Consider the following 16,205-nt stretch of genomic DNA (forward strand, 5'->3'; position numbering starts at 1 on the left):
TGTTTACATAATGCACAATTTACATGATCTCTTTATGCTGTGCAATATATCATATTTGCCTGTACTGTTTGAGTGAAAATAAAGTTTGATGTAATTTAATTTCATTATTGCACTGTTATTGCATTATTGCATTTCATATGTTCCTTAGAGTGCTACAATTTCTTTTAACACAGTTCATCATTCATATTAAGCTCATACTGTACATAAATAACACTGAATGAATTAATTGTTTAGAGGAAACTAAAGAAATGGCTTCAACAAGAAAGATCACATGTTTAATCCTAACAGGTATTACAAATTAAAATATAAAAGCAGCCCACACAATTACATCACTATGAAAATATTCATATATAATATTAAAAAATACAATGCATGCAGTATTTGTTGTGTTTATCTGTATTTAATGAACAACATGGCTGGGTGCTGGGTGCTGGTTTGTGGTCGTAGCACTCTCTATCTAACCACTCGTTCAGGTGCTTTCTCGAGTGATTGCAACCAACTACCGCACACGTAGTTCCCGAACCACTTTTCTTCATGTTGTAATTGTTATATCCTCTTTGTCTCTGCGATATCAGTGCTTTGTCGGCACAACGGAGCTAGCTAGCAAAACAAACCCAGTCCGCCAAAACGGAAGTGCATTGCATCGAAGGGAGGAGTTCAGGATGTAGAGCGGAAACGGCTCAATAACTTGTGTATAGTGAAAACTAACCTTGGATGATGGGTTAGTAGACTAAAAGCTTTAGGAATTCAAAGTACAACATATAATAAGTACCCTGTATCAAGATTGATGCAAAACAAGTGATATTTGAAATTTTTAGACAGATTTAGCAAAAAAAACCTCTTCTTGGGCCATTTGGGTGGATTTTTCATATCTCTGGCTCCCCCTGCTGGATTTTGACATGTGACATCTCTTTCTAACCGTCAGAGCCAATGGAATCGAGGGGAACTCCCACATAGTCCTTATTTGGTCATGTGTGTGTATTACACTGCCGCATAGCCAAGAACGGAAGCAGCAGCCACTCTGGTGGCTACCATTAGCAGCTAACTTTTGCTCTGCGATTTTTACATAAAAATGTAATTATGGATTATAAATAATTCCAATTATTGCCCAGGAACTTTATCAACCTATGGATTAACCGATTCAGCCGCGTTTTTTCTCGTTTTAATGCCATTGAACACGTCTTTTTATCAGATTAACAGCTACGGTGAGACGATCTCCCTAGAAGCTACGTAAAGGTACGTGTTGTGATGTCTGTCTTTGCTTCCCCTGTCGCAAGTTCGGATCACTCAGTGATGATACTATATACCTAAATAATCTGTGGAACCTCAGCTTTAATCGGAGATCTTGTATGTGCAGCTACGATAAGTAATAAGGGTACTTTTCTCTGTAGCTCTGTGCCAATGTCCGTTAGCATTTTTTGCTAAGGGGTCATTTAGATGCTTCTTATGAGACTTGTGTTTTGTTTTGGTAAAAATTGTTTATATTGTCAGTTAGCTGAGATTATTTCCGTTAATCTGGTATAACACATTAATAGGTTCTTAAATATTAAGATCCCCTGAGACACAGTGTCCTGAAAAAAAAAAACAGGGTCCCCGCCGGCGGGGACCTTGGGGCTTAACAGGTTACGTTTGTCATGTAGGCTACTATTCATTTATTTATTTCAAGCTGAGTGAAGCATAATAATCATATTATTGACAACAGCTTAAACAGTTATAATATTCCTTTAAATAAAAATAAAAAGCATTTTCTCCAAACTATAACAACTTATTATTTATGCACCACATTCCAACACCCCTTTACTTTTGATTTATTAGTATTTTTTTACTCAATATACTGTATCTTCCATATCTCTGTGTAAGTTTACAATTGCTACTTGTTGGCCAGTATTAGTGTAGCCTTTGTTTTTTATATAAGTTGTTATGATCTTACATAAAACCCTTGTGTTTTTGGGGTATTTCATATATTTTGTAAATGTTAAGCCTATATAGAGGAGTATACAAAAATATAACTTATTTTTTTAATTCACATAGCCTTAAAGTTAAAGAAAGATGACTGTAAAATAAAAGTAATGTATACAAATAAAACATATAAGAGCATAAAGTATGCACTATTTGTATTTGTGTATATGTTATGATTGAGATGACCCAAAGAAGCTCTTCAAGGTTCAAGGTTCTTTATTTTGTCATACATAGCTACAGTGTAGTTATGCCGATGACTTTCTTAGGTCACAGGCTTCTCCAACAGTGCAACACAATAACACAGATAAACAGAAAAATATAGTGCAAGTAAATAGTAATATAGTAAATACAAAAGAAAAATAGTTTAAAAAAGTGAAATAGTGCAATAAGAGTATAATGCAAGGTTATTGGAATGATATATTAGATAAATAGATACATAATTACTAAGTAGATGAATATTATGGAAGTAGCAGATTAATGTTATGGATGTGGATCTTAATGCTCACCTACATAAAGTTAATGTATCATACGTATACAACTTTTAATCAGTTTTGTAGCAATTTCCGCCTCAGTATAAACAACAGCGGGAGTTTAGCCGGACGGACTCTGTATGGAGGCTGAAAGTTGTGTGTTCCCTTCCTCCCCCTTGCGGAGCGTCCTGTCACTGGTTGAAAATGGCTGCTCGGAGTGGCTCCCCAAAGCTCAGAGAAAACTGAAAAAAGTCCTGATAAATAACAACTGGTCACTTTTGGACCTTTTTCTAACAGGCTACACGACAACTCGGGAAAACCTCGACACGGAGAATGTCTCGCTGGGTGCCCACTAAGAAGGAAAAGTATGGAGTTGGTACGTAAGAAAACTTGCATGCTCCATCGTTAGCTCGTCCTAGCTCTCTGCTCTCAGATTGCACAAGTTTGGGAAGGATTGTGATTAGAAAGCGAGTGGTTGTTTTTGTTTCTCGTGTGGCTGTACACGGGATTTGTGTGGTCAAATGTGCCTTAACTGTGCGAATGCAAAGTTTAAGTGTCGTTTATTTCCCTTCTAGTTTTGCACGAAACGCAAAACAAGGAATGTCTATTGTGAAAAAGAGCTCTGTGTGTGGATTGGGAATTGTTAGAGGCGCGCCTAGTTGTTGCTCTGTTTCCTGTGTAATGGGGCCTCCGCTACAAACTAACTAGCTAGTAACAGGCTACGCACAACTTGTATGTGTTTAATTGTTTTGTTGTTTGTGTTTACGTCTCAGTCTTCTACGCGGGAAAAACTTTTGTTTTGTGGGTATTTATTGTCATTCCTCAAAGGATTTGAAACCAGGCACCATTGGTTGAGAGCACTCTCCCGTTTAGCTTCCACTTTCTCCTGTGGGGCATTATTCAGCAACACTAAACATATATATCATCACAAAGCAGCTTGTATTACTGACGTTACTTTAGAAAATGCTACAGGGGCATTATGTAATGTGTTGCAGCTGTAGAACCGACATGGATATTGTTAATAGCCTATTTACTTGTGTTTTAATCACTTATCTTACTCTCAGTTTGAACAATACAGTTATATAATCTGTTTCTGCACTATGAGTAAGTACTTTCCTGCAGACGCTGATAACCATTTTATTTGAACAACTTAATTCAAAATAATGTGAATGAAACTGCAGTGTTTATTTTTTATGAAAATTAAAAGACTCTGTAACTACTATTTGCATTAGATTTTATTTTTGAATACATTCCCATAACTGTTTGCACAGCAGATCACATACGCTTTTAATTACGTTTTTTTGTATTTCTCTTGTTCAGAAAAGATGTATCGTATATAAAGACAACTTAAATTAAGGCCAGAAAAACATTTAAAAAGATGATATATTGGAATTGTCTTTGTTTGTTTAACATAGTGTGAAATATGACAATAATCTAGTTTAAAAAAATAGCTGTGCTTGAAATAATATCATCATCCATTCAGATTGTTCTGGGTAGCTCCTGAAACATCCTGGTCCTGCACAGTAACCACATCAAATTGCATGTTTTTTCCCCGGAAGAGTTTGGTTTTGGACAGTGTTGGTTATTTCTAATGTGCGCTATGTACCCCGCCACATGCATACTGAGTCCCTTTTAGCTTTCTCCATTAGTGGGAGCGAGGGCTTGCAGCTGTGTGAGGGATGCTGATGCTGTTTGATGGATGAGTTCAGCAGGTTACACCAAAGCTCATCTCGCTCTGCAGCTTCCAAATGAGCTCCGTGCTTTTCAGTCCATTCCACGCTGTATGAGCCTGCTGTCAATTTGTCTTGAGCAGATATGGCTGTAACTAACAAATATTTCCATTATCGATTATTCCGCTGGTTATTTTCTAGATTGAACAGTTCTGGTTTGAATTAAGTGCGTGTGAGACTTCTTTACAATAATGATTGCTTGGGTATTTTCTCAAATAAGTGGAAGGTCTTGACAAATCTTAAGTTCCCACTGAACTCAAGAGAGGATGAGTCATAGTGGAAAGAGAGGCAGCTGCCACATCACTGCTGCAAAGGATTGATGGCAGTGCACAGCCATTGCAGTTTTAATACTTCATTTGTAGACCAAGTTGCACTAATGAGCACTTTGTGTTAGCCCTCGTTAGTTGGCAGTACTCACTGTGGACCTGTTCTTGTTTCAGCAAAACTTTAGTCACACCATTTACTACTCTCATAATGGCCCCATGGCTTTATTAGTGTATGTAGGAAAAGCGTCCCTTTTAGACTTTTCACAGCGGTATTAATAATAAATGCTACTGTCTTCTTCCATAGAGCAGAGCAGTGATAATAAAGAACTTTGTTATCATAGCAGCAGATTCATATTACAGCACTTTGATGATTGGGGAAGCAAGGCTTTGCACAGTAGCTAGATCTACCAAAGCAAGCAATATTGGAAATTGAACCATAATAGATTTGTGTCACAGTAATAACTGCAGAAAAAAATATGAATGCATAAAATATTCATGGCTTCTTTTTCCTGGCTGCTTGTGTAGTTATCTGATGGCCCTTATGTCTGGCAACCAAAGGCCTCACCAGCTCATTATATTCAGCTCTCTCTGTGAACCCAAATGATTGGTTGTGGTTAGAATTGGATAGTGAAATATTTTACAGTCATCTTATATACTCTGTAGTCTATACACTGGAGAAGTTTGAACTCAATTATTAAACATTGTTGGAAAATCCCTAATTGTTTCAGCAATGATGATAATGTAACCAAATCTGTGTTTCCTAGTCTTCAAAGCTGTGTTTTTTTTGTAATTTGTGGCATCATTCTTAGGATCTTCTACAATGAAATGAACGCTTAAAGGTGGGGTAGGTAAGTTTGAGAAACCGGCTCGAGATACACTTTTTGTTATATTCCATGGAATGCTCTTAACATCCCGATAGCAATGAATATCTTAAGTGCTTTGACAAAAAATCTATAAAAACATTTAATCTGTGGAAGCCATAGTGCTGTAAAAAGCACGACCAATCATTCTAGCGCACTCGAGCTGGTTTCTCCAAAATTACCTACCCCACCTTTAAGGCCTGTTCGGCTATCATATCCATCACATAATTGCCTTTTTCTATCTTTTTCTTTGAAATCCTTTTCGACCACCAATATCCATCTAAACTCATTATGAATGTCATGATATTTGATTTCATCAACATTGCCACACCCTAGCTGTAGTGAGTAATGACAACTCTGTACTTCCCTGTTCTAACAGCAGTAGGGCAATTCAACTAGTTTGAGTATTTCTATACTGCTTTTAACTTCTACTAAAATACATTTTTAAGGCAGATATACCTTTTACTTTACCATTGACTTCATTTCGAGGCTCAATGGCTACAACAGTATGACTAATATTACCCATGACTCTTTAAGGACTTCTTCTGTACTTCTAAAGGTTGAGGCTTATTTTGCCTTTGCTATAACACTGCAGAAGATGGATAGGAGAGGGAAAGATAGGAAACAAAATGCAACAATGACATAAAAAAAGGGCCGCTGCAATGGCACCAGTTTTATTGCCATTTTTACCTATGTTAAGGATCTGATTCTTCCATCACTGGGCTATACAGGCATTGGTTTGTGTTGTAAGACTTGTTCCCACTGCATAAGGTTTGGTATGTTTGCAGCTTGACTTGATTTTGGAAACTCATGTTCTTAATGCGTCTAGAATCCTCCTCATCCCACCAGAGGCAACACACATTATTGCCTTTTACATTGTTTCTCAGGATAATTGTTACCCTGAGGCATTAGCTCTACTTCCTTCTCCAAACAATGTCTTCACTTCCACTGGCATGTTCAGAATGCTGCCAATCAGACCGGAGTCAACTCCGCTGATCTGCTGAATTGTCGGAATGAATTGGCATTCATGAGGCAGTCGCACAAAATAGAATTATTGACTCACTTCAAATGGAAGTTAAGGTTTTTCAGGCTCAGGGCCTTAACTCAATCTTTGACCCCTTATCATATCATAAAAGTGGAGTGAGGCGATCTATTAATCAAATAAATATTAATATCAGTCTTAACCTATAGCTAATTTTAATACACCGTTCTTTTCTCGTGAAATCACAACCGGCAATAATAAAATGGAACAGGAAGTAGTTATTTTCGTCTCATCTCAAACCTGAGAAATGTTTTTCAGTCATCTTCCACTTCAGTGATGAACTAACCAGAATTTTTTTTTATTTTAATGTCAAGTGTTGTTTCATTAATTCAGTTTCATCAGGATGTTTCTGTTCCTTAAGAGTGATCTCAGAGGCTTTTGCTTCTAGAAAATAAAACCAGGCAACACTAAGCAACAGGGCTATTATCTGTATCTACACATTGCTTTAGTGACTTTAAATAATCCTTGTGAGATGTGCTGTCATGACAAATGTTTTCCAGCTCTATGGGTTTCATAATACCATATCAGAACATAGAAAAAGTTCACTAGTACAAAATCCAGTCAATTTGTTTTTCTCTCCTGGCTTGCAGTTGCAGGTTTAGTCGGTAAGGACATGCTGCTTCCTGTAGGTCATGTCACAGCTTATCTAAGGTGACAATTGGACACACACATACACACAAGCTTTAAATGTGACACTCTCTGGTGTGGCTATGTTTCATATTTTAAACTGGTGTGTGGCAGACTGCAGGCCAATAGGACTGACAACCCTTGACAGCTCTCATTTGGAACATGTTAGCGGTGAGTGACACATTCGGAGCAGAAAATAGAGACGACTGAAGCCGTAAGTAATTTGTGAAGCCCCCGCCCTGCACCTAAACAAAAAACATCTCCCACCCACAACTGCAGTAAGCTCACAAATATGGTTGCAATTAAAACACAGTCTCGGTTACTACATACATTCTAACCATGTGTTTAAAACACCCTGCCTCGTATTTTACACAGATCTTATTGCCTTGGCTGAAGCTATTTGCTGTACAATTTAAGAGGGTGGACTTTGTGTCATTCCCTTTTATCAGATTACTTCTTGGTTTAATATGCTAGGATTTCCTTTTATTACATTTAATTGAGAACAAGTCTCGCGTCTGCTTGAAGAACAATGTATATGAAAGGGCGAAAAGTGTGGCTCTTGTCATCGCCTTACTCCCTGCCAGATATCGTAGCTATTAATTCTGACATAACCAAGCATTCCACAATATTAACTACATAGTTGAGCTTTAGAGAAAGAAGGCACCTGATTTCTGTCTCCATACGCTTAAAGTTGTTCCAAGAAAAGAAGCTGAGTTGACAAAATTGGAGTGCTTTTACTACCGTGAAATATAGAAGCTGGTTTAATAGCAAGGAGCCAGCAGAAGAAGGGAGCTGCTGTGGAGGGTAGCAGAAGAATGGGGATTTTGTCTTATCGGGAGGAAAACAGTTTCATCTTTGTTTGGTCTCGTAAAGCCAGTTGGTGTTTATGATCAGCCACCTCTGCTCATAAATAAAACAGCACATTGCTAGTCTTTTGCGGCAGAGGGACGTGATCAAATGAAAGCATGCGCAGAACCACATTACTATATGTCACGCACATACTTCCTTTGGTTTGGTGACCAATAAGTGTTTTTATTTAGCACTCACTGTGAGACTCTTGAGCGATCACCTGGCGCCTGAGAGCTAAGCTAACACTATTATTTCCAATTTATGAGTTTGTGCATCATGGCGTTGGATTGTTTGTTTTTGCCTGTATGCAGAATACTGCATACAACCTCCACCTGGGAACTCATTCTGCTCTAGTTTTCCCCCACATTTAACTGTGCTGCACTTATTGAGCGGCACGTCAACACTACATCTTCCCCTTTCTTTTAGCCAGCTCTGCATTATCTGTAAAACTTGACTTGTGACTTTGGAGTCATAGCAGCGGTGCTAAGGCACGTGGGCCCAGCACAATGTGAGCGCGTGCGAAGTGCGCCCCGCCAATTTGTTTCTATGTGTCTGCCAGCTCAAGAAAAGCTCTTGAGGCCTAGTACCAGGGCCGGTTCTTGCCAATTTGCTGCCCTACGTGAGATTTTATAAAGAATAAATGAAAAATCTCTACAAAAGACAAATACACTACAAAAACAGAAACGTATTGACATACGTCAAAATGGCTTCAAATGTATTCAGTATTGTATGAACATGTTTTAATTGGGGGGTGGACATCTCATCCTCTCGGGGGGGTCCGGGGGTATGTCCCCCCCAGGAAGATTTTTTTTTGCACTTTATGTAGGTCAGTGGTCACTAACCTTCTTAAGCCCAAGATCACCGACCTCGGCCTAGGGGAAAGGCGAGATCTACCTATTGCAGAATTGAGTGAAAAAGACGGCCCAGACAATGCTTCCAATTTGAGGCCTTTTATATAGGCTAATTGCATCTGAATTACTGTTACAATGAAGGCTCCATAATCAGCTCACGGCATATAGGCAGGGGTAAAGTGCTATTAGGGGGCGGACCTCACCTCCTCTAGGGGGGTCCGGGGAGATGCTGCCCCGGGAAGATTTTTTTTTAAATATTGAAGTTGAAAGCATCAATCTGCTGCACTTTGAGAGCGACATGAAGAGATCTATGGAAACCTCTCTCAGCACCGATATGAGACAGAACTGTAAACAGATTTTCTTTTTCGTTATGGATATTTTACAAATCACTCCCTTTTTAAACTGTATTCTTGTTTTACTGCCATATAGTAGGCTATTTCATACCTGTTTTTCATTTATTCTAATTATAACTATAATGATCATATGAAGGTGTGCCGCGGAAATAATCTTTTGAATAATTTGTGACAAAACCGTTCTAAACACTCACAGTCCTTTAGCTCACCCGAGCCCCTCGGTCTGAAAGGACTCTCCGCAGCTTGTTGTGGAAACAGCTCCTAATGTCCGTTAGTGCAGCTAGCTAACCAGATGCTAACATCACGGTCCCTGCTAGCACCGGTCCCTCTCTCTCCCTCACTCCCTCTCTCTATCACACTAAATGCGCTATTGCCACACACACACACAGAGCCGAGCTTGAATGACACAAGCACACGTGTATTTCCATGCAACTCTCTGATTGGTCTGGTGTCTTGCCTCTGTAGCATTCACTGAACACGGGAAATTACAGTCCTGCCGTCGTCTCTTGTGTCATGATGAGGTTCACGTAAAGCACGGTTAATGTATTATATTATTGGGGTGTCTCAAATATACGTCAATCAAGTGGCACCTGCTAACGGGGTGGTGGATGATAGGTTTACATCTAAAAACGTATTTTTCAAACATTATTATTTTAATTTTCTTTTTCTTTCTTTTGTTACTTTTTTTTTTAACGGTCCGCGATCTACCCGCACCAGACTCGCGATCGACCGGTCGATCGCGAGTAACTTAGACTAAAATTAGCTATCTAAACACTCAGTCATTTACCTCACTGAGCCTCTCAGTCTGACAGGAGAGCTCTCCTCCACCCTGGTTGTAGAAACATCTACTTCTTATATCCGTTAGCGCAGCTAGCACCAGATTCTAATAACAACAGCGCCGGTAGCGGTGCGCCCTCTCTCTCTCTCTCCCTCGCTTGCTCTCTCGCTCCCACACTCACACTTTGGCTGTGAGCTGCGGGCGCCTGATAAGCCAACATCCCCCACTTTCATCACTTACAGCGCCTATGTAAAAAATCGGCAATGTCTCAAGATTGAGCAAAAATACACCTTTTATTGAACATACAGTAACACAAATACTTCAAATCCACATAACAAACAATCAAAAACGAAAAAGGGTCGCCACTTATTATTATTTTAATTAATACAAAAAAAAAACACGCTGCTGCCACCGCTATTTGTATATAGGAGAAACACTGCGGTCACTTGTGGTGTGAATTAGCTCACAGTTTGAGATAGCTGCGTGCTAGTAATTCTTACATTGATTGGATATTGTAAAATGTCCCTTACTGGCTTACTTTTGGTATTTGTTATCGTATAAGTAAATTAAGCTTTGAAAGCAAAATTATTTAGTTACAATTTTAACGATCACATTGTTGTGGCGAGGGACTGACTTATAAGTGGTATTTGCAGTTTATTTTCACTTTTACTTGTTTCCAAAATGTTGTCTTCATGTCATTGCTCTTTTCTTTCCTTTTTCTGCCATTGAAACTGGTGACTTTCAGAAGAACTACGCTATTGCGTTACCCTCTCTGGTGCACCAAACATTGATGGGTGATGGAAAACGCATCACAAACTGTGTTTTATATTCTTTCGTGAATGTCGCCACAGAAACCCAGTTAGTAATTCTGCCTGCAAAATGCAAGGGCTTCCATCAGTTGTCATCAGATAGTGAATTAACATACCTTTTTATGTAAATGAAAACCTTTAAAACAATATTTGTAATGTATTGATGATATACTCTGTAAGTATTCATTAGCCTCTAAGTATAAGAGAAAACTTTGCCCATCATCTTCCTCTTCTCTCTTTGGAGGTCAGTACGACTTTGCTGTTATTCATTTTGAAAGAGAATCATATATTAACTATGGGCCACGCTGCTTGGTGAAGCAATTCTAATAGTACAGCTCCCGATGGCTTGCTGTGAGATGGTAGCTAAGACAAATGACAGCTGGCCTATTTTAATCAGTGCATAAGTGGTTCCAGAGTATTCCTTTTTGGCTCCCCACCACTGAAACAAAGCTGGAACACTTCTGCATCTTGTTTTGAGTGACGCTGTGATCAGAAAGGTTGACATGGAAGGAGCATGAAGCAGATACACAGCTGGAAATTTGATTTATAATTACAATGCAGTTCACCCAGTATTTGCAACCATATTTGTTTACTAAGCCAACGTGTGTAACCTTTTGACAACAAAACAACGAGCTGCTTCAGTGACAAAGAAAAAATTCAATCTCGAGAGTGCTAAACATTTAATGTCATGACTCATGAATCAGAAATGATTCAACACCCTGTGTAATCATTTTGTGTAGCCTTTGTAAGGACCTTTTGTCCTCATTCTTGATCTAGGCTGTTTTTGTCGTAGGATACAGAATAATGAGTTACAGGCAGCAATTGGTTATTTAGACCTAAATTACTCCTAAGAGCACACTTTACCCTACTTAATGGTTGCTCAGTAAAAGCAATTGGTTGCCTTTGGTGGTAGAAGATGACAGAATTTGACTTGAAAAGCAAACTGACTTTGTAGTTAAAGGTGACACACGTAGAGATGAACATGTGTGGACCTCAATGACAATTGCAATGAGCCGTGACGGTCTTTCTGGGCAGTTTGTCAAAGGCAGCGAGACATTGAGAAGAAAGGACACACACATATGGGTTGATCATGTATGATGAGCGCGATTGGCTGGGCTACACAGGCAGGAGGTCTCCAGTACCCTCCCTGAGTATTGATTGCAGACGTGCCAAGCAGCCTGGGCATTGTCTGAAAGGAGTCCTGCTGTGCTGCTTCTGCTAGCCTGACAGATGGCTAATGGTGTGTAACATGTCAATGTGAAACAAAGGTCACTGATGCAGACATGGCTTATTACATAATTTAGAGTCGGCAGGATGAAATTGATATAAAAGAACCTTTTATCTGCCATATTTGATCAGGCAGGCTATTGACGTGGTTGTAACAAGTCGTTGGTTCATAATCTTAAACAGATTAGGTTAACACCTGACTACTTTCATCAAAAGACATCAACAATGAACTATGTGTGTTGATGACTACTGGCAGGAATATGAAATCTCTACAGGCTTATTAAAAATAAAACACTTATACTTTATGACAAAGTAAAACATTTCTTTATTATGGTTGCATGGGAAAATTACTTTGGATTTAAAAAAAACGGTTTTAATGTATCATCCCTATGGATTGCTATTAATTTATAATTTGTCCCCCTGCTTACAAGCTATCATCTACTTTTAGTTGTACTTTTAAAATACTCTCCCACAAAAGCATTGATTTCCTTAGATTAGACTTTTCTTCATAGGAGACACTGTATTAAGAGAATGGTCAGCACAACTGCTTTATGGAAACACGGTTTAACGTAGAGGATAAAAACTAAAGGGAAGAATTGGCAGAGAGTGTAAGGCTGTAAACCCACTCTGTGTTTAGTATTCGTAGCATCTTCTAGCTGACCACTGGTGGAGGCTTTATTCTAGCAGAGTGATGAGCTTGCAGCTGAGCTGTAGCTGTGCCAGGACCTCCTGTCTGTCTCTGTGGGTCAAGTATGGGCTAAAAGAACGGGCTCCCTGGGAAAACTCACTTCCCAGGTACCTCAGAAGACTAGCTGTAGGCGGTTGGCAGGTATGTCTTGGGTTGTATGCAGAGTTAAAGTCGACTGCCAACAGCATCAAGTTACAAGCTGTTATTAAAGTCCCATGAGCTAGAAGATATTCTCCACTGAAATGATTTATTGTGCCCGAGTTAACTTGCTCAGAGTTATGTTTTCCAGTCATTATACTCTATTGGTTTTGGGTCTTCTTATCCCACATGTTGAAATACTTGCCTAGCAGAAATCATAGTGTTCAACAGTTATGGGGCTATTCAGTTTATAGAAATGTCAGCATTAATATCATCTGCAGCCCATTAATGTTGCATGTGTCACTTCTAAAATGTCCCATGGGTTTTTTTGGGGACCCGTAATGGAGATGTCAGTCATTGATTGTGGTCGCAGTTGGGCTTGGGATTGCCACGTGCGGCAAGAGACAGCCTTTCAGTATGCCTGGCATTTGATGAAATGGCCTTTTGTGAGTGTGTGTGTGTGTGTGTGTGTCTCTGTGTGTAAGTGTGTGTGTCTGGCTAAATACATGATAAAGTCAGAGCGATGCAGCTCAGATGTTGGTGTTCCCTGCAGGCAGTTTCAGATTTCAGTGAGTGGCAGCTCTGCTCTGTGATCAACCTTTAGGGATCTAGATGAAGTCGTCTCACTGCGGTAGCTGACACCTCAGTTTCCTTGAGAAACAAAAAAGAAAAGACCGAGATTCTGGGAACATGGAAAGAATTTTCATTGGGCTATCGAGTTTTCTACCTGAGCTTTAAGACTTACACTTTCTTCAGTATTTGCTTTAGTATGTTGATATGACTAGGTATTAACTTAATTAACAACTTGTCTGCTGATTACTAATCTATAAAACTTCAGATAATTGTAGATAATTGCAATCACAGTTCCCTAAAGCAATGACTAAAATGATTGACATATTTCTTATACCAGTAGATATTATTTTAGCTCTCCTGAAATTGCATAACAATTCAACACCAGCTTATGAACAGTTTATACCGTCATTTATACAGTCCAGCTGATGAAGAGCAATTTGTTTTTGTTACAATAGTCACATTTGTGGTGCAATAATTGTTCACAGACTTACTTTGAGCTTCATAAGTGATAATAGTGATGTAAGGGTTCTAGTAAACTTAATCAAAATATATGAAATGCTTTGAAAGGATGTTGAATAAGCAGTTGGGCGCAAATGTCAATACACTTGCTGTGGTTAATTTCTCAGAAATCCTGATATTTCTCATTACAAAGAACAGTAGCCACTAACAATTATAAACTCTTTGTTCTGTATAAAAACACACCAAATTTAGACCATGATTCCAGCCCGAACATCTGAAAAGGTAAGCCTTTGAGTGCATAATCAGAACAGTCATGCTTTTTGCACCTCTCAGAAGTAAGAGTTAAAGGTCACATGTCATGCTTTTCCGGTTATTACCCGTCCCCTTGTGTGTAATGAAGGTTTTTATGCATGTAAACGGTCTGCAGAGTGAAAACCCTCAAAGTACACCCTGTAGCGAGTAAAACTCTAACACAGAAATACCTCCCCAAAACGCCTCGTTGGTGAAACGTCATCATCCATTTGTGACTTCCGGGTACGAGATTACGTAAGCACGAACCCGGAACTAAATGGACCAATCCGTGGAGCCGTTACGTTAAACCCCCTCTGATTGGTCCAAATTGACCAATCCACAGACTTTTCTCACACAGTGCATGCAGCTCTGCTGATCTCTCCTCCCTGGCTGCAGGCTGATAACAGACAGTTGGGATCGCGGCGAAATTGTCTCTGCAGACCCATTCTCACAGCGTTTATCAACCTTTTTCTTACTCAATATCAAGCCACACTTATAGTTTTTACTTCGGCTGTGACTTTGTGTGTGCTCAGGATGAGTTTGGCTGTGTATCGCTAAACAAGGTAACAACACCTCCACGGAGCTCAGCGCGATTCACAACGTCCCGACCAATCAGAGCACACTGTGCTCACAGGGAGGGTGGGGGCTGGAGCTATTGGAGCTACAACGAGCCGTTAAAGGCAGAGAGTGAAATTCAGTCAATACACGTAGTTTACAGAGATGCTGTATGAGAAACCAATGTGAGTTTAGAAAATTGCACAATATAAATCTATTCTAGTAGACCTCAACAATGGAGTTATGATCAGTGGAAATGGCCATGACATGTCTCCTTTAAGAATGTCTCCCCTTGTTATCAAACCACGACAGTCCTTGTGAAACCACAATCAAGACCTTTCAGCAGCCACGTAACCTATTGAAAACTGAAATAAATAAATATATAAGGCTCAGAAAACACAGCAACACAAGAACCTGGCCTATAAATATATCATTAGATGCATATTGTTATTTATTTGCTGCAGGCTGCAAATTGTTTTCCGAGAATTCACGTCTGGCCTCTGCTACTCAATTAGGCTGTTAAATGAAACGATTGGCGGGGTAGTGAACTTGCATTTTTACATTCCATTTAATAAGGACATTGTAATATCACAAAAAAATGCATCTGCGCTTGTACGGATGTACGGTTACGACTTCTCTACTGATTACACGTTTGCTTTCTGAAAAGAATGCAATTGGCCTTTGTGAGCCATTCAGCAAGCGCACATATCCAACAGTAATTTATTTGGAAAGGGTCCCAATGCCCTGCGTTTTAAAGGCTCCATGATGATAGTGTTAGCGGCTGGTACTCTATATATGCTTTTATAATAAGTGATCATTTGCAATCACTGGGAGAGCAGTGAGGTCGGTGGCTAATTTCCACAGTTTAGGATATTAACGCCAAATAAATAGTTGGATCTTTGTTGTCCCTCGGTGATAAACCAGTTGATCTGGGGGTCAGTGGATTACACTGGAAGGTAATTGCCTTAATCTACTCAAGCAATTGACCACATTTTCGAGGTGTGCATGTTTTAAAGTAGAGAATCAGGCTAATATTAGGAAGTATATTCTTCAGTAAATCAGAGCAAAGAGTTAGCGCTGCAGTGCTCCATTATCAGTCTTTTGACCGTTCCTCACTGTGCAACAATGCCCTCTCTGGCTTTTCAAATGGTTTGACAGTTTGATGTTGGCAGTTTGAAGCAGTCCGTGACTGCAGGCAACCTTTTTCTAACATTATTACTGATTTTCCTGTCGTTATTCTTTTCTGTTGGACATATCATAATGTTGATGCCGTGCTGCTCTCATCACTGACCGTGCTACTTCTGCTTCAGTAAAACACAGCCTCGGTTTGTGATTATAAATAACAGCATGAAGAACAGGTCGCAACCATTTCCTGTTGCTTATTTCGCTCTACTTGCACTGTTAAACCATCTGATCGAAGTACTGTGTCATATGTTTGTCATTGAAGTCATATTTCTGGCGCCACCCTAGAGGCTTCAAAGTAAACCTGCTGATTCAGTTGCAGAGTTCTCAAATATTTGAAGGTAATTATGCGCTCATTAGCATGCGTATCACAAGAGATGTAACGAAGGGCAAGAAATAATTAGTCACTTCTTGCTGTGCATAAAGCTAATCTTTGTTGATACTGCCACTTTCTCATGTTGTGTTTTGGGGTAAAGATGGTATTAATACAACCAACAA

The 16,205-nt window shown here is 39.4% G+C and overlaps 1 protein-coding gene across 2 annotated transcripts in view; it reads left to right on the top strand.

Annotated features, from left to right (window-relative positions):
* Positions 1–2,577: 2,577 nt before the first annotated feature.
* The window catches only part of dock1 (dedicator of cytokinesis 1), a 169,433-nt gene continuing 155,805 nt past the window's right edge, over positions 2,578–16,205 (top strand). For both annotated transcript variants that reach the window (XM_079657413.1, XM_079657414.1), the window contains exon 1: positions 2,578–2,805. In XM_079657413.1, the coding sequence (XP_079513539.1) occupies positions 2,763–2,805 (43 nt within the window). In that variant the 5' untranslated portion in view covers positions 2,578–2,762. The remainder of the gene's footprint in view (positions 2,806–16,205) is intronic.

The sequence above is a fragment of the Notothenia rossii genome (assembly GCF_949606895.1).
Source record: "Notothenia rossii genome assembly, chromosome: 11".
NCBI lineage: Eukaryota > Metazoa > Chordata > Actinopteri > Perciformes > Nototheniidae > Notothenia > Notothenia rossii.